The sequence below is a fragment of the Platichthys flesus genome, chromosome 22, assembly GCF_949316205.1.
Source record: "Platichthys flesus chromosome 22, fPlaFle2.1, whole genome shotgun sequence".
Taxonomy (NCBI): domain Eukaryota; kingdom Metazoa; phylum Chordata; class Actinopteri; order Pleuronectiformes; family Pleuronectidae; genus Platichthys; species Platichthys flesus.
In genome coordinates, this window is record NC_084966.1 from 4,590,397 (window position 1) to 4,608,914 (window position 18,518).

General features: G+C 46.1%; 1 protein-coding gene across 1 annotated transcript in view; it reads left to right on the top strand.

Annotated features, from left to right (window-relative positions):
* ptgfrnb (prostaglandin F2 receptor inhibitor b) overlaps positions 1 to 15,340 on the top strand; it is a 42,897-nt gene extending 27,557 nt beyond the window's left edge. The window contains exons 12-15 of the mRNA XM_062380819.1: positions 10,829 to 11,015; positions 11,134 to 11,252; positions 11,345 to 11,395; positions 12,651 to 15,340. Of these exons, the coding sequence (XP_062236803.1) occupies positions 10,829 to 11,015; positions 11,134 to 11,252; positions 11,345 to 11,395; positions 12,651 to 12,763 (470 nt within the window). The 3' untranslated portion in view covers positions 12,764 to 15,340. The remainder of the gene's footprint in view (positions 1 to 10,828; positions 11,016 to 11,133; positions 11,253 to 11,344; positions 11,396 to 12,650) is intronic.
* The last annotated feature ends 3,178 nt before the right edge of the window (positions 15,341 to 18,518 follow it).

Below are 18,518 nucleotides of genomic sequence, written 5' to 3' on the forward strand. Positions count from 1 at the left end.
ATCGGACTGGTACTCTGACTACAGACTACATATAAATGAACGTAGGAAATCACAACATCCTTCAAAGAAGATTCAAGGAAGGATGGAACCAGAGAGCTTTATTGTCCTTTTAATCGGGTACAAAGACATTTTAAGGAAATAATCTTAGGAACCAAACTTATCTCATTTCCTCATCCGTCTGAATCTGAGACAGTTGCATCAACGTTTGAGTATCTGAAGGGTTTGGTTCATTGTGTACTGAAAACAGCTGCTCACTGACTGCAGTGCATTGTGTGTGTTTGCCAGCTGGACAGTAAAACCTGCAACGCGTGTTTTGCTTTGATGCGTTTTCACGCCATTTTTATGATGTTTTAATTTCTGTTGAGGAAAACCAATCTTGCAGGATTTAGATTGTCTCTCTTAATGTTAGTTCTGGTGCGGGTTTCATCCAATAGCATTCAGCGGTTAACCTGCAAAGAGCCAACATGGGAACAGGGCGGGGGGGGGTTGGTGGGACCCTCTTATGTTTTTGTGCCCAGAGGCATATTGTCTCTACAGTGGAGGCAGTTGAATTTATTGTTGTTTTTTTGTTTTTCTTGACACAGAATTAATTATAAGGTCTATAAATACACATGTGAAGGAAAAGGCTGACAGGTTTTAAATGTATCACCACCCAGAGAATGTTTGTCTGTCTTCTAAATCTGATAAAAAGGCTCACATACATCCACAGCTTCGTTTTTAAAACAAGCTCAGTGAATTTCCTTCCTCCACAGTCACTGCAGCAGGATGGTGACTGTGGGACTGACTTGAAATGAGCCGCTCGTGTTTATGATCCATGCGAGGGAACGGGTCACCTGTTTAACAGTTGTTGTTTTTTTTGGGTCCAGCAGTGGAGCTCGGCGGCGCAGGGCGATTAGATATTCGGTTTCTCAGACGAGGCCGTGCACAGAGAGCGACCGTGTCACGAGTGTGAACGACGACAGCAGGTGAATAGACCGATTAGCAAACTGGTATCGAGTGACGTGTCAACAAAGGTGCGGCGCTGACGTGTCGGCTCCGTGGCCACTTCCTCGGGTGCGCTTAGAACACACACTCACCCACACACACATGGAGAGACTTTGTTGGGTGTAACAGAATATTACACACCTTTGTCCCTTAGTGTATTCTGTGTGTGTGTGTGAGTGAATGTCTGTACAAATGAGTGGTAGATTGCTTCCTACTTCACCTCCGTAGCTCATTGTTCTGACACAATAAGGCATCTTCAGGAATCATTGTAAAAGGTTGACAAACTGTGTGTGTTTGTGTGTGTGTTTGTTTGTGTGTTTGTGTGTGTGTTTGTGTGTGTGTGTGTGTGTGTGTGTGTGTGTGTGTGTGTGTGTGTGTGTGTGTGTGTGTGTGTGTGTGTGTGTGTGTGTGTGTGTGTGTGTGTGTGTGTGTGTGTGTGTGTGTGTGTGTGTGTGTGTGTGTGTGTGTGTGTGTGTGTGTGTGCATTCCTTAGAGATGGCTGCAAACTGCTCTCCTGTTGCAGCTTGTTTTTATGATGAGCGAAACACACCCGCACATAAAATATCCCTCATTATTCCTCTCTTCTTAGTCAGGTGGCTGCTTTAGCCTTTTATTAGCCATGCTGTTGACCCACAGGTAAACACAGTGTGTTTGTGTGTCTGTGTGTGACCTACAAGCGACTGCAGCTGTGGCACAATGAGCATTTCCAAAGCGCCTGCCTGTATGGAACCTATATGACGCTGTGGGGGACACAGCGACTGAGATGTGTGAGATAAATCAGAGGCTCTGCAGAGTGATCGCAAACATCCATCTCCTCCTGTGGGATTCCGATGCGTTCCCAGGCCAGATGGGATGTGTAGTACCCCCCCCCCCCCCCCCCCCCCCCCAGCGAGTCCTGGGTCTACCCCTGGGTCTCCTCCCGGTTGAGTGTGCCTGATAAATTGTTATGGAAGGCGCCAAGGAGGCATCGTGATAAGTCGTCCGAACACCTCAACAGTCGCCTCTCGACGTGAAGGAGCAGCGGCTCGACTCTGAGCTCCTGGTCCGAACGAGTTTGTCTAATTGTGTCGACAACTACTATTGTGTTTTCTTTCCTCGATAACACTGAGGCCCGGCCGTATCGGTCATGAGGTCATCGGCTAAGCTCGTCCGTCCGTCACTAGAACGAGCTGACGAGACATTTGCATATTGTTGGTTGCAAACAAGACGTTGAATCTCGTTAACGACTGAGTCGCACTTCTCAGTTTTTGAAAGATGGCCGCCCTCGGGCAGCAGCTGGTCGACACAGGCTCGCGTAAGATCCACTGCTTTCAGTTCACATTCATTTTTTCTCCGGTCGTCACTTCGTTCACACCGGACGTGAACGTGGGAAGAATCCGTGAAGTCTGCAGCACCTTGGTTAATGAGGAGTGGGATTTGTTTTTTCTCTCTCTCTCTCTCTCGTTTGAAGCTGAAGCTGTGACAGTTTGGGGCTTTTCAATGCATTGGTGTGTGTGTTTTTTTTTCTGTCTGTGCTCTGAAATTCTCTTGTTAAAATAACAGCGCACCATTCCGCTCCTGCAGCGCGGAAATTAAGCTTTGTTCCTCACTGGCTCTCTCACACACACACACACACGCACACACAAACACACATATATACATGTTTTTTCCTTTTGAGCCCAAAGAATGCATCAGCCAAACAGGAAAAGGAAACCGTGAGGCCCACGATCGTCAAGTGTCAGTCACAACGCTTCCATCTTGATTCCGTGTAAAGGAACAACAATCTCTGAAGTGGAGATTCACATGAGTGCACAAAACTCCACTCACTCCGCTGATCATTTTCCAGAGCGGCTGGTTGTGAGAACACAAATGTCCGAGTCACTTGCTCCAGCGCTTTTCCTTTTTGCAAGACCTCAGCGTTTCCCCCAGAATTCGTTCAATCTATAGCAGTAATGGGGGGGGGGCACATGCACAAAGGTCACCCTCACATGCACCAGATGATGAGTGACAGGTACACAAGCTTAAGAGAACTGCAGTGCAACAACAGCAGCTGAAGCTATGAGGTCTGACTGCGTGGACGGTAAAAACGTTAAGACCAAAGTGTTGGCATGCAGCAATGGGAAACCTGCTGCTCTACCCAGTCGCCCCAGTCCGACCAGTGACTTGTTTCCTTGGGTTTTACACCTTTTACCAAACAACCTGCTGCTGATATTCTAGAGCCCCCCCCCCCCCCCCCCCCCCCAGTAATATCATTCATTCCTTTGTGCTAATGGAGGCTGTGCAATCATGGCGTCCTGTGCAATTCATTCCAGCTTGAGTGGAGATTTTAACCTGATTATGTTGCAACAAGTGAGTTCATTTTGAATATAGCTCTCAGTTAATTCACCAGAAACAGTTAATGAAGTGAGTCGCTTTCTGTCATCACCTCACCACTTCATCTTCTTTCACTCTCCCACCTCCTTTCATCCCTCTCTCCCCTCTCCAGCTACTCGTCCTCATTCTCCTCGGTACAATTCGCTCTTTTTCCCTCTCTCCTCTCTCGTCGCTCTTTTCAGGAAAACGCTGCACGCCGTTCTCTCCAGCCACTCTTCCCCCATTTACTGCCTCCTCCATTCACTCCTCTTTCCACTTTAACAATCTGCTTTCGCTCCCTCCACTTCCCTCACTCCCACTTCTCTCCATCTATTCGCCACCTATTCTTCCCCTACCTCGTTCTGTCTCCGCGGCTGGCTAACGGAGCGTGAGATTGGCTAATTAACGGCTGCCTGTCGGCCTTGGAAAGACAGCTGGGTAATTTGGTGAGTGCGGGGGGGGGGGGGGGCTGAAGAGAGACCGAGGGAGGAAATGAGGGGTAGAGCAGCCGAAACAGGAGAGAGACGGATGTACCGTTATATTTACCATGAGATTTACGTTTGCCAGGTGTTGATCACCTGCTCCTGTGCGTTTAAAAGAGCCGGTGAGCGCCTCACTCAAATGGGACCGGTAATTGCTTCACTTCCTTGTCGGCTGTGATGCCTGGAAACCAGCTGCAGATGTTGGGATATGAAGATGCAGGCAGAACTTGTCATTTGATGGTTATGTGATATTGGCTGCATTAGGTAACACAACATGAATTGAGGTGTTGTTGTTGTTTTTTTGGCTTCAGAGCTGCACCAGGACTTGGAGTCTAGATCCAAGACGTGACTCAGGAATTCTTCCCAAAATGCACCCTGTTTTTCTGGGAGAAATACCAGCAGGGTTTCTAAACATGTGCACACTTGTCTCGCTGTGTGTGTTGTTGTGTGTGTGCACCCTTGTGAAAACTACACACCTTTTATTGTCACATGTTCCACAGATGAAGCAATTACCGGTTTCACAGTATGACAAGGTCAAATCCTGAAGGTTACTTGTACGATCAATGTTTAATTACAGTGATGACTTGGTTGATTCTGTCCAGACACTGTTGACCTTTGATAAATAATAAAACATGCAGAACATTTACTGACATAATCCTGATTTTTAATATATACAAATATGACAATTATACGTGACTCTATAATCGTATGATCTGAATTGTTTGCAGACGTTAACTCTAGAAAATTGGGTGCAGATGACTTTGCATTTTTCCACCTGAAGAAGCAGGAGATGTATTTGAGTATTTGAGTGATAGTTGGAAAAAAACACTTTCTGTCCTTGTTTCATTCCAAACGAACTCTGATGCATGAAATAAACATTCAGTTGAAAGTTTCAGGGAAGTTATTCACTAGTTATTTATTTATTTGTTGTCAAAAACAATCTTTTTTGAATATTCAGTGGCTTCCAGATGACAAGTACCTCTTCTTCTCAGGTTCACTCTAAATCTTGACTGCTCTGGATGTTTATGCAGTTGTGAATAAGTAAAGCGAACGGTGGTGTATAAGCAGGAAGGGAGGGAGAAAGAGGAGAGGACGGGGTGACAGTAAACACAAATTGAAAATGTTGAGCCGATAGAAAGGCAGAGCGGCGCCATCATTTTCACTCCATTAGGTCTTCAGTTAAATGAGAATGGGAGCGAGGATGCAACTTTAAAGGAATTCAAAGGAAATTGAGGATTTTAGGGAGATAAGATGTGTTCAGGCAATAAAGGAAAAGTTAGCTTCCTCTACGTTTGAAAAAGATTCAAGATGGACGCCGGCTGCCGACTCGCTCCTGTGATGTGTTAAGGTCACGATATTTACAATAATTTTTACCAATAAAGAAAAAATGAAACTATAATAGTAGATTACAAAATAACTAGTTTAAACACACAACCCAGACACATGGATTTCTCTCTGCTTTTTTAAGATATCTTTTTTAAATGTTGGTGATTTGCTGCTGAAGTCTGCCCTCGTGAATCTGCAACTGGAACATGACACATCTCCAGTAACATTTGCATTTATTTACCAGAGGTCGTATTAAGCAGCGCGGCGAGTAACGAGGGAAACTTTGCTTCCCAGTTGCTTTGTTTCTGTGCGACTTGAAGTGTTTTTATAGTGTTTAGTATTCCACTCTACCAGTGCTGTGCTGCTTTATGGAGCAGAGAACACACACACACACACACACACACACACACACACACACACACACACACACACACACACACACACACACACACACTTTCATTAGAAGCACTGGTGGTAATTGTGTGTGTGTTTCAGGCACTTTAACGCCTTGGACTCTCCTCCAGGGATTAATCCAGAGAAATCCAATCAGACCGTCTTCATTTCCACAGACAGCCATTTTAGTTTTAGTAGCTCAGACAGGAGCCAGATATTCTATTAGAGATGCACTGTAGTTCCTCCGCTGCCATCCAATCACCACAATGTGCCGTCACCTCCACCTCCAGCTCCACCCACCCACCGCTCCCGCTCATTGAAGCTGCCGTGCCTACACCTGCGTTGTCAGGCATGAGGCTGACACAGTTGTGAAGCTGCGACAGCCCGGTGTTGTCTTCCATTAATGAGCCGAGTCACCGCGGCCGCAGGAAACTTTTGACGGCTGATTTTCACTTAACACAGACGCTTTGCCGTGATAACAAAATTAAAAAAAAAAGGTTAAAAGCTCTGTAGTATAGAGCTGCATTCGTATACCAGCATAGCAGGAGCAGTGTTGCTTTAAAATGTATTTGTTAGTGTTGACATTTCTGAGGATCACCAGGAGGAGGCCTCTCACGCAGGCTGCAACACATCGTGTGTACGTTGCTTGATTCACCGAGGGTTTGGGTTAAAAGTTCAGTGTGTGTCACTGAACACGTCAAATGGCAGACATGTTTATAGCTGCTCTGGAAAAGCCAAACACAACAGCGAGGGGAAGAGCCTCCCGTCACAGGACGCACCCAAATGCATCGCTCGTGATATTTGTGTGTTTATGTTGCCTTGTACGACTAGACACACATTTCCGCACTTAGAGATGTGAGGATTGGAAAATGAGCAAAGACACACTTAGGCCCTGTGCTCAATGTCACTTTGTGTAGCAGGGATTACTTGTGCACAGATAATCACACATTCGTCCTCTAAATGCAAACGACAACACAACGATCACACGTCGGGAGCAACACGCACACTTCTCTCAAGTTTCTGGTTCAGCTGCACAGTGCACACAGAGCCTGTAGCTTGTGAGGTGACTGTTGGGTGGGAGTCAGCGAGTTCATGGGGTCGCACACTGGGGGGGGGGGGGGGGTAGAAAGGTCGTGTTCGGGGGGGAGGGCGGCTGCATGTCTACGTTCAGCAGAGCAACAGCTGTGGGCGAGTGTGAGTCAGCCCGCCGGCGACGGATCCGATCCTCCCACGAGGGAGGGCGGCGGTGTCTCTGGTGAAATGGCGTGCTCCCTGAAGATACGGTTTGGGATGCGTTCAAGTGCCTCCCGTGGCTGTGCGATAAACACAATAATCTCCTCACTTGCTAAGTATCTCCAATCCCCCCCCTCCCCGCCCTCACTCTCCATCCCTCTCCCTCGTTTCTCCGTCCGCTCCCCCGTCAAGAACAAAGACAGCGAGGGATGGAGGCTTTCTAATTATATCTCCGTTCCTGGAAACGCTGGCATCGTGGCAGAAACAAGCAAGAGGAGTTCACGTGTCAGTCCCGTGGAATTATGCAAAGTGTCTCTTTGATCATTAACGGCGGTGTCAGACTCTAACCTGGTGTTATCAGGACGTCACAGTGGCTTCACTGACAGCCAGGCAGTTTGGTGAATGATGTGGTTATAGAAAGGATTTAAAAGTAGTTTTCATAAATCCCCTCCTCTCTGTTCAAGTAAATATAATACAATGTGTTGTCATTAGAATAATGTCATTTCTTTTATGGAATGCACTTCTCGTAATGTAAAGTCGAGAATAGAATCTATTTAAAGGATGAATCTGGTTTAAAACGGCCGGGTTTCCTATTTGACCTGCAACATTCAGACCAGCAAACAAACCAAGAGTTTATCCAAATAATCCACTTTTATAGGAGGTGAAATTTGAAGTGATCACACATGAAGTGTCGCTGATGATCCCTCACTGCACAGCAGGTCCCAGGTGAAGCAGGGCGTCCGGCTGCAGACTGTGAAGGATGGTTTTTCAACTTGTCTGGTCCCGTCAGGTCTCAGGTGTCTTCCATCTTTTAAGCGATGCGTTCAAAATGTTCCAACAACATTGTCACATGACACTTTCATGTTTGTGTTTGCATTAGAGTGAAGAACCACAGCCGTCCTCCACTTTACACACACACAGGAGATCTGCTTGTTTTTCCTAAACTGAAGCTTGTGTAGGTGGGAGCCCTGAGTAGAGGACGGGTCGGGTTTGTTCAGGGGTTTGATTAAACTGATTTGAGCTTTTAATCGTCAAAAATAATATCTATTACAGTTTCCAAGAGCCGAAAGTGATGTCACCAATTTATTTTATTGCCCCAAAACTGATGAGAAATGAGGAAACAGCAACTTTAAACTTGACTATTGTTTCATTATTAGTTCTGTGCTCGGCTTCGGGTGAATCTCTGCAGCTGGAGTGTGAGGATCTCTGCTCCCTGCTGAGATGGAGTCTTAATGTTGCACAGAGGAGCCGTGTGGGTTTTCCTCAGGAGGTTAACGGCTAACTCCCCCCCCCCCCCCCCTCACTGTCAGAACTTTGCTCATCAGTTGATTCTGGTCAGCGAGTCTGGAGGGGTGTGTTTGTGGTCAGCCGGCCAGTTCACCCCCCCCCCCCCACTCCATTAGTGTCACCTCCTGTTTCCTCCTCGTTGGCTGGATGGAGCGCTCAGCTACTGCAAGTAAAAATGCCCCCCCGCCCACCCACCAGTCTACACTGTCCTAATGCGTCTGCATCACCGGCGTCACGTCACTTTTGTCCGAGTTTATAAAGTGAGGAGGTTTTATGTCTTTGCCAAATTTGGAGTCTAATTTTAAAATAATTACTATGATAAATGTCATTTGAATTAAGACTTTCCCAGTATTACAAGGATTTATTTAGTATTGGAGGTTTAAAGTCATTAATTTAATAATTCTGCAGTACATATTGAATTTGTGCACTGAAAATATAAAATACAGATTTGAAGTCGCGTTAAGAGCCGCGATCTTAAACTTTCTCCCTGGACGCTCGGTCTAGCCGACTTCTCCCAGCCCCACCAGTCGACACCCAATCCTTCCAGCTAATTGAGAAGCGATGCAGCTGATTTGCCATAATGACGTCCTGCGTGTCCAGCTCCTCCGCTAACAGGAAGTGAAGGATTTAGACTTTACAGGGAAATCTCAGCGGAGAGGTTCGACGGGCCGGACAAGAATGAATCTGCAAATATACTGCTGTCGCTTTAATTGGAGTACTGCATATCGACTGTGTTTCCATCCGTTATTCTAAATTATACATCAAAAGGAAATAAGCATCACTGGAATCTGCAAGAGCAGTTAAGAAACTTTAGTTTTGTCCTTTGTAGAGTTTGGACGGAAGCTTTCTGTGTAATCTAATACAGAATTAAAGGGTAATTAAAGTAAAGTCATATTAATGAATGTCGCACCGTAAATTGATGGTTAGATGCAAATTTATTATGTATATTTGTACATATATATATAATTATGTACAGATGATTTTGTTGAGTTTCTTGTATCATGTTAAGTATTTGTATATATACTATAATATTTGGTTTAGATTGAAGTTATTATTAGGTCATGGTGGAGTTAAGGGGGGTGGGAGAGCACCTGCACCACAGCGGACCAATCAGCACAGGTGAGAGCTGTTAGCTGATTGGTCCTCACGTCACAGCCTCAGCCAATAGCAACAATTGTGTGGTTGATCCCCACTTAGCTGTTAGTGTCACGTCCTCCTCCTCCTCCCCCTCCTCGCCCAAAACAAAGCCTCTGTCCTTCACATTTTCTCACGATCCAGAAACTATTCGTCCAACCTCTAACTGGTCACAGATCTCTCACTGGTTTCCTTCCCATCCCCACGTTCATCAGTCGATTGTGTATTTGTGATCTTGCCATGAATGTGCAGACTGAGGGGCTTCAGAAATCAGGACCATGGACCTGAAACTGAATCCGACGCCTAAGTTATTATTATTATTATTATTGCTGCTGCTGCTGTTGTACTACTACGGATTTTTAATGATGTAGCACTTGGAAATTAAAACCATTAGTGAAGAGGTGGGGGGGGGGGAATTGAAATGTGATTCATTACTCTGCTCTGGGTGCGTTCACTCTTCTCCTCACTCGGTCTCTTCATTATGCTCGCTCCATCCTCCCTCCTCCTCCTCCTCCTCATCTCTCCATCTCTCACTCTCCTTTCTTTTTTATCTCTCTCCATAATTGTTTTCCATCACCATTTGTCTCTTTTTTTTTTTCTCTCTCCAGCATTGTCGTTCGCAAATGTTCCCTTATTTTTTTTTTTTATGTGTATTCTCTATTTGTCTCTGAAATGACAGAGGATGACTAAGGCTCCATGGGATTTTCATTGTGCTTCATTGTGTGTGCGTGTGTGTGTGTGTGTGTGTGTGTGTGTGTGTGTGTGTGTGTGTGTGTGTGCTCGGACTATCTCCCTGACAGACTAATGACTAGTTTGTGCTTCTCTGTCTCTCTTGCCTCCTGTCTCTCTCTCTCTCTCTCTCTCACTCTCACTCTCACTCTCACTCTCACTCTCTGTCTCTCTCTCTCTCTCTCTCCACATCTTTCTCTTGGAAATAATTAGCTCGCTCGCCCCTTCTCCAAAGATTGCATCTATTATCAAAATCTCTCTCCTGTTTTATTTCTTTTGCCGTCACGACATCTTTCTCTTTGTGACACAGCGTTTAACGGAGTTGTTCTGTAGGTTCGGGCTGATCCTCCTTATTTGCCTCTTCTGTCCTGTAGTCACATCCAAAAATAACCCGCTCCCCTCCCCAGTTTCCATAATGTCATCGGTAACTCTGAATGAAAGCTGATGCAGATGAAAGGTTTGGAATGAACACGTCCTCCAGCTTCCTGGAGAAACGCTGCCTCTTCAGGGCTGACGTCATCCTGCACGAATAGAAGTCGGCACAAGCGCTCAAGCCTCTTTTCTCTGTGCCGATTGGCTAACGAGGAGATGCCTCGAATTATAGGGGTGATAACATGCCACTTCCTTCACAAGTGAAGCTGCTGGAGGGGAGAGCTCCAGTGAAACAGATCTCAGGCTGCCTTTAGGGTTCATTTAGACCAGATTGGATCACGGGGTGGAGTCTGAACAGGGTCTAAATAATGTCTTTTCTTTCACCTGTTTTGAAGAATCCCCCCCCCCCCCCCCTCCCCGACAGAGACATCCAGAATCTGCCAAAATGTCTTCTTCATGCATATTCATCTAATTCAACATGACTGAAAGATATAGACACTTATAGGATAGCTGGAGCTGTGTGCTGTTTTTTGATGGGTGCCGCTCGTGTCTTTCAGACGACCTGGCGTACGAGGTGCGTTGGTTCTTCACGCGGCTGCGCGGTGGACAGACCACGACCCAGGTGGCCAGCGTCGACCGCTTCGGCATCGTGAAGACGGAGGAGCGCAACTCCTCCAGCGAAGTGGCCATCGAGCGCACGGACACGAACACCTACCTGATGAACATCTTCGGCACTCAGGACGGGTGAGTGGGTTTATGGGTAAACGTGTTGTGGTCCCTGTGGGCGGGAGTGTTTATCCCACATCGTAGTTGCACTGCGGCGTCTGAACATGTGTGTGTGTGTGTGTCTTGTGGTCTCCAGTGACAGTGGTGAGTATTACTGCGTGGCCACGCCCTGGTACCTGTCGGCCGCCACGGGAGCCTGGACTCAAGCCGGAGAGCTGACGTCGTCCCGGATCTTCCTCACGGTCCAGTTCGCTGGTGAGGAGCGAGCGTGCACTTCACACCAGGGACACTAACACCATCAAAAAGTTGAAAATGCTAAACTTTGTTTGTGTCTGCTTCTTCTCTAGTGTGGGACTCTCTACAGTTACCTCTTCTATACGGTGCGTCGGCCTCATTAGGTAATGTTACACTTCCTTTGTTAGATTTTGATCTGGCAATGTTAAAGACGGTGATAAAAACACGTTCCCTCATCCGCCCCTTTCTCCGGATCCACGCCAGAAATTAAACACAAGGAAATCCTTTGTGTAGCGTTTTTGTGTAATCCTGCTGTCGAACAACCAAACAGGCAGACACACAGGAGACTGAAACAAAACTCAAATCAGGACATTCCTCAAGAGCAATATATTGATATCTGATTCTGCCAGAGTCCTTAAATAACGCTGACAAGTCGGATTCAACATCTGTCCAGTCGAGCGCCAAGAATTAATCAGCTCTGGAGAAGTGTCTTTCTCCCAATGCTGAGTTTATTTAGATGATTGTCTGCAGACGTCATGAAAACAAACACACAATTTATCAACTTCTGCTTCATATCTTTGGAAATACAGAATTCATTTCAGTTTTTGTTTAGTTAATAAGTCAAATGTTGAGTTTCACGCGTAGTTTAAATGCAGCAGTTGCTCAGAGGCGTGTGGCACCTTCACCAAAGTCACAGGGACAGGATGGAACTGCTCGTGATGCTCGCCCTCAGCCTGGACATCTCCACTGAAACTGCTGACTGATGGACCGGAGCAACTCTTCTTTTGTGCCGCTCTGCACTTCCCTCGCTGACTGGGCTGTTATTCAGGACTCGGGTCTGACAGCTGCAAGAATCTGAATTTGATTAGTCTTTTTATAGCCCAAAAAAAAACAAAAAACGATTGGATATTTTTTGTAAAGGGAACTGATACTGCTTACTCTGGCTGGGGGACATTCAAAAAGAAATGTCCGTCCCTCGTCCAAATGCAGCTTTTAGCATGAGTCAGTCATTTTGAGGATTTATTTCCAAGTCAGTCCTTAAAAGTTTCATCCCAGTAGCAATGAGGAGGCAGCCGGAGAAGGGACAAGGGTTCAGTCCCAGTGAGTGCAGGTGAGGATCTGGAGAGAATTAAGCAAATTTAAGCTCAAGTTAGATATTATGTTTTATATTATATTAGGAAATCATGAGGGGGGGGGGGGGGCAGAGCCAATAGTTCAAGAGAAACCTTTAGAGAACGTGAGGAAGAAATTTCAAACTCTTCAACTCTTTTAACAAGTTACTTACCAAGTGGAACATTATCACAACCTCCTCCACCTTCGCCTCTGCACTGCCCTCTAGTGGCTGATTTGATTGGCCACCGTAACGCTCCCAGTTGGGGGGGAATATGGCTTTGTTTTAACCTTGTTGTGTTTCCGTAGGTGTGGGCCTCTTCTCTCTGGTCCTGGGTCTGGTCTGCGCCCACTGCTGCTGCCGCAACACCACACACACTCCCCGCTCGCGCAACAAACTGATGGACCTGGAGATGGACTGACAAACACTTTCCCCCGCGCCCTCCCACTGCAGCAGCGCTCACAGGAAGCACCACACACTCAACAGACACACGCCCGTGGACGATTTCTGGGACACGAAGCTGTTTCCGGGGGACGGACGTTGGGAGTAAAACGCTGTGCCGCTTCGGAAGCGGGGGCGTAACTGAGGTGCTCTGGATTTATCAGCTCTGCAGTGGAGGACCAGGGGACTGTTTGCTTTTATTTTTACAAGGACCGCCAAGGAAGTAGCCTTGGAGACTTGTCCACAGTTTGGAGGGACAGGAGACTTTTGAGACATCACTGCCACTTGGGAATAAAGGACCACTTACACATCTGCTGCCTCTGTAACCACTAGGGATTTCAAGTGGAGCACTCAGGCTGGACGACGACATGCTTTCCTTTTTCTTATTTCCTGTAACGCCACGGCTTCCTGCAAAGTGTCTTCCTGATCCTGTTCTCGGATCTCAGAGGCACGCCAGCGTACCCTGTTTGATTTGGGAAGCTGGGCGTTTGGAGAGACGGAGGTGGCTTTTCATTTCAGCTGTTTGTTTGGACTTTGTGTCTGCAAGGGTTCCAATCACACGGCTGAAGTCATTTTGTATTCGCGGAGGCTGATGTTTTAGTTCAGCCCGAGCCTTATATCTGTCCCGGACGCGGTTTGAGTCCGGGCGGCAGAGATGCTCCACGTGTTCTCCCCCCACGAGAGGCTTTGCACTAGAACTCCCGCCCCAGAGTATTCCTACCTTATCCAAGGGACAAGATAAACCTTTATTCTCACCTCTAGTTTTTTGGAAATTAAGAGATTTTAAATCAAGAGACATTTTTAAGCTTTACAAGGAGATATGCAGTCAGTGCGTGTTGTGTGTGTGAGAAATAGTGTACGTGGTGACGACATGTGAACAACCCGAGGTGTGCTTGGTTCATCTTTTGCCAGATCGACACTTGAACAGCCGCTTAAAGTGGCGACAACAAGCACTCTTCTTTTTATAGGTATTCGGAAAAGTGTATCCAGCTGTTATCTTTGCCTGAGTCTTGTGTTTTCGTACAGTGTGTGTGAGCGCTGTGTTACAGTGTGCGAGACAAAGAGTTGCATGTACTGTTTTTTTTGTGAGGCGGAATGATGTCAGTCGTGAGCAACACGAGCCCCTTTTTGCAGGGTCTCGTTTTGATGACATCAAAGCGCCCCACATCCAGATCCTTCAAACCCAGCTGTCACCCCCCCCACCACCCTGATCAAGACGCCACTGTTCTAAAGACAGTGTGGTCGGCACCAGAAAGTTTTTGAGCAGGAAAATCTTTTGACTCTTAAAAGAACTGGTGCAGCATTTTCAGAAATATGCTTTTTTTTTCTGAAGCCCTTTCCACCCGGAGTCTGGATTGGTTAGCTTAGCTTAGCATAAAGACCGAGAACAGGAGCAAGGGGCCGTTCTGGTTCTGAGAATGTGTTGGAAAAACATAGACAAACCGAAAATGTAAAACTCACAATTTGCAGTTGTATAACTATTTGTTGTGGCAGATTGAAAAAAAAAAAATTTCCCCCAAAAAAGTTGGAGGATTCGAAATCACTAACTGTTGTTAACATTATTGTTCGTCTACAGTTTTAACAAATACGATACTGAAATAATAACTAATTTACAATATAATCTCCTGATTTACTTACTGACTAGCAGGTCCCCTCTGTTTTGTGTTTTTGTGCTAAGCTAAGCTAAACATGTGCCCGACCCAATGCCTGCAAACAAGCACATGTTTTCACAATGTTCCTTTTGTAAGTGGATCCAGAGATGTCGACGCTCAGAACAAGCTGCGCCCCCTTTTCAAATAAATGAAGATGTTTTATCTCGACCTTATTATTTTATTAGCTTTTATTACAGTGCACTAAACAGGTAAAGTTGAAAGAAATTGTGTTTGAAATCTTGCACCAGTGTTTTAATGGCAAGTGAATGAACTTGTGGTGACTGGTGTATCGTGTTTGACCACACACACACACCCACAGCTCCAGTATAAACACACAACGTGAGGAAGTTTGTGTTCAAACTCAGCAGGAACCAATTAAACCTGTTAGTTCAGTAATATGACGTGCTGGGCCGGCTGGGCTGGGGCAGAGCTTTGTTTATACATTTGAAATAGTTTTACAAGGTGTTTAAAGCAACTATCAGAACTTTATGAGCAATATGAGACTCTATGGTCAAACTTTTTTTCTTTATTTTAAACAAATATTCAATCTGATTCAACTCAAAAGGGAAAAAATCGGACATCCACATTGTACACCAGAACAAACCCGATGATATGCGTGTTTTGCTTTGATTGATGGTGACAGAAACTTCCAGTAGGTGTCCTTGAACCCAGCCCACTCTGTGTTAGTTCTTTGGCAATATTCAATATAGGTTTTTACCACTAACATACGTACATGAGCTCACAGGTGAATAATAGGGCTCTGGGCTTTTATCTCATAAGGCATGTTGACGCACCACGGAATACGTCATGGCAAAGCTTCCCCAGTGTCTTTTCATTTGATCATTTTATCGCAATGAGTGTGATGAATTATGTTTTTTTTTAAATAAATAGATTTATAAGATGTACTCATTTTGTAAATGGTTATTATTGTAAGCTGGGGTTATCGTATTGTCACGATATCGATCTTTGGTTCATTCAGTTCGATAATGTTTTTTTTTTCTTGGTTGGAAATGGACATTGCAGCCTGTAGGGGGCGCTATCTCCGGTCATAACGCCCCTGGCCTTCACCTAAAGCGCCACCAGAAGTGTTTGTATTGCACGTCACTGCTGGCCCAGTGGATTTAGTCAGAATGAAGCCGCGGTTATTTAATCATGGCCGCCGTCCCTGTTGGCCCACATTTCACCCTCTTTCTGTTCAGACGGTTTTCCAGCGGCTCCGATGTGGTCGTGATCACAGCTCCTGCTCGGAGATTTGTGACAAATGTGGGCCAGTTTGGTTTTCTTCTCCGTCTGCGGGCGAGCCATCAATCAGGTTGCTCTATGCTTCAAAACATAAAAAAAAAACAAAAAAACACAACTTCAAATAGTTCCCGCAGAATAAATGTTTTATAATTCATCATTAAGCTGCGGCTACATCTCTCTATCTCTCTCTCCCTGTCTCTCCCATTCTCTTGTTAGTCTAATGGCATTTCTTTTCCATCAGTTTATACTGGTCCTCTCACTCTGTCACCAGTGTCTCTTTCTCTTCCACCATCGCCCTCCTCTCCACTCCCCCTCCATCGCACCAGTCCCCTCTCTCACTCCAGCTCTTGATTAGAGATGCAGATGAGTTAAAACCTCGGCCCGGCTCCAGGATTCAGCTTTTTACACCTCTTTAACGACAGTCTCTCCATCCAGCTCTCTCTCCCTCTCCACCTCTCTTTTCTCACATCTCTAAATGAGATGGAGATGAGAGAAAAGACAGATCCAGTGTCGATTGGCTCTGGATCTCACTTCTCTAACTTGCACTCGCTCCCTCTCAGGGTCCATTTGACCCAGTTTCCTCCCAGTGTGTGTGTTAGTGCCGCTCTGGGATCATTTGTTAACGTGGCCTTGTCGTACCTTACTCCACTGTCTTCCTTAATTGACTCTGCTCTGTGTGTGATTCTTTTTCGCGGCTCTCAGCACTCGTACGCCCCTGCTGTTTCGGAGATGCCACATTTGGCCTGTGTTACCCCCGGCTCTGGCTCGGAACGTGTTGCAGCTTGAGGGTTGCTCCACATAACAACAATTTCAGACAGAAAAATTTAGCAGCGCGCAGAGGGGGGAAGTAAGCCGCCAGATCTCCCCGGAGTTTACCAGAGGCGACACGTTCCTCCCGTCTTCATTGTCATCAACACTGTTGTTTACAGCAGCTCCAAACAGCCAGAAGCCTCGGCACCATCACACCCTGCTGCTGCCTGTTAACGCTCCCAGTTCCTTTTTAAACACACTGGTTTGATGCATTCTCTCTCTTGCGTAAGTCTCGTTTTATAATTCGTATCACAAGCATTTCCCGCTTGATGGAGCACTAAAGCAGTAAGCAGGAGTTTAAGCAGTTAGCTGCTGAGTTGGGAAGAAGTCAGAGTGCAATAGAGCCTCGCTGTCATCTGCGCTCAAACCTTAAAATGTAAAGTGTGTTCATCTTACTGCCTTCTACCACTGCCCATTCTTCAGTTGCAGGAAACTCTCAGATCAACAGCTGTTCACCTGCAGATGTGTGAGTGTGTCTATAGTAGAATGAATCTATGTGAAGCTATCCACCCAATGCACATTCTTTCCTCACTCAGGGTGAGATGGTATAAGTGTGGTCCAACTGGTGAGTGCTCTGATAATAATGTAGTAATGACCAGTGAGGACTCGTAGGTCTGAATATTGATGTCCATGCTGGCTGGTGGTCCTCTCCTTCCCTCTATCCTCTGGAGCTGCCTCGTCTTTACCCACTTTGGCTCCAAGTCCTGTGATGCTACTGCAAAGTGTCTATTATACAAGTTAAGAGCTCCTCAGCCTTATTGCAGTTTAATAATTTAGCACGTATGTGTGTATTTATCCATGTGAGAGTCTGAAGCTGTGCATTTTATAACTGGTGTGATTCTAGTCTGGCTTTCATCAACCAACAGAGCCTCTCTGAGTTCAGGGTATGAAAACTGTGGGGAGAGAGGCCCCCAGAGCATGTTTTAATAAGCTCGGGACCCCAAATCTCCAGGGCCAGAGTAAACACTGTTTCTTACTCCTGGGGTTCGAATTCCACCGCTTAGTCATGCCCAAGTGCCCCCCCCCCCCCCACCCCCCCCCCCGCGCTTCTGAGAGAGACAGTATAAGGCCTACTGTACGGGTTATGGCTATAAATCAGTCAAAAACACAATCAAAAACAGTGAAGGGGAAAGACAAATTGTGTCGGTTTGCAATCGTAAAACATTTACAGAATAAAAGAGTGCACTGTAGATTTGTCCAAATGTCCCTCTGTGATGTTTTAACTTGCTTAGAACTAATGACTCAAATTGTGGGGGATGACCAGAAAAAGTTGAGGCAAGAGTGTCACATGACCTGTAACTCTGACTGTCACTTTAATTGCTGCACAGCACGCTGCTTTTACAAGGGGCCTGGGGGGGGGGGGGGGGCTCCGAAAAATCCATTGTTGTGTTTATTAAAACTGGATCCTTGGATTGTCCAGGATCGCGCCACCCTCAAGTCTTTCTTCCCCCAGGGGACGCATTGTGTCTGAGTTTGTGTCTCAGCAGTCAGATATTGGTGTGGGGGAGCAGAGAGGAGCCCCCCCCCCCCCCCCCCCAGTGTAAATGTTAATGTATGTGTGAGAGAGCATGTGCTCCGGAATGCAGCGATGAATCGTCAACACCTTCCCCTCACCATGGAAACTATGTCAACACATGGGTGGGGGGGGTGTGTGTGTGTGCGTGAATGTGAGTGTGATTTATTATTAGGTAGAAGATATTTGACCTACGTCTTCATTAGTCTGCTGTCTATAGCTCTTTCCTCTCTCTCCCTCTCTCTCACACACACACACACACACACACAGATATGGACTTCAGAGCAGTTAGATCCTTTCACAGTCACTTTCATCTTCTGTTCACTTTAATTCAGTGGATTTATAAAACATTCAAACACAGAAACATTAAGAGGGCAACACACACTCAGACGCAGGCGGGGGGGGGGACACACACTTTATTAAAAATCAAGTGTGTGTGTGTATGTGTGTGTGTGTGTGTGTGATGGCTGAGATGCAGTGTAACTGATCATTTACTGAGGAATTGATCAATAACCCAC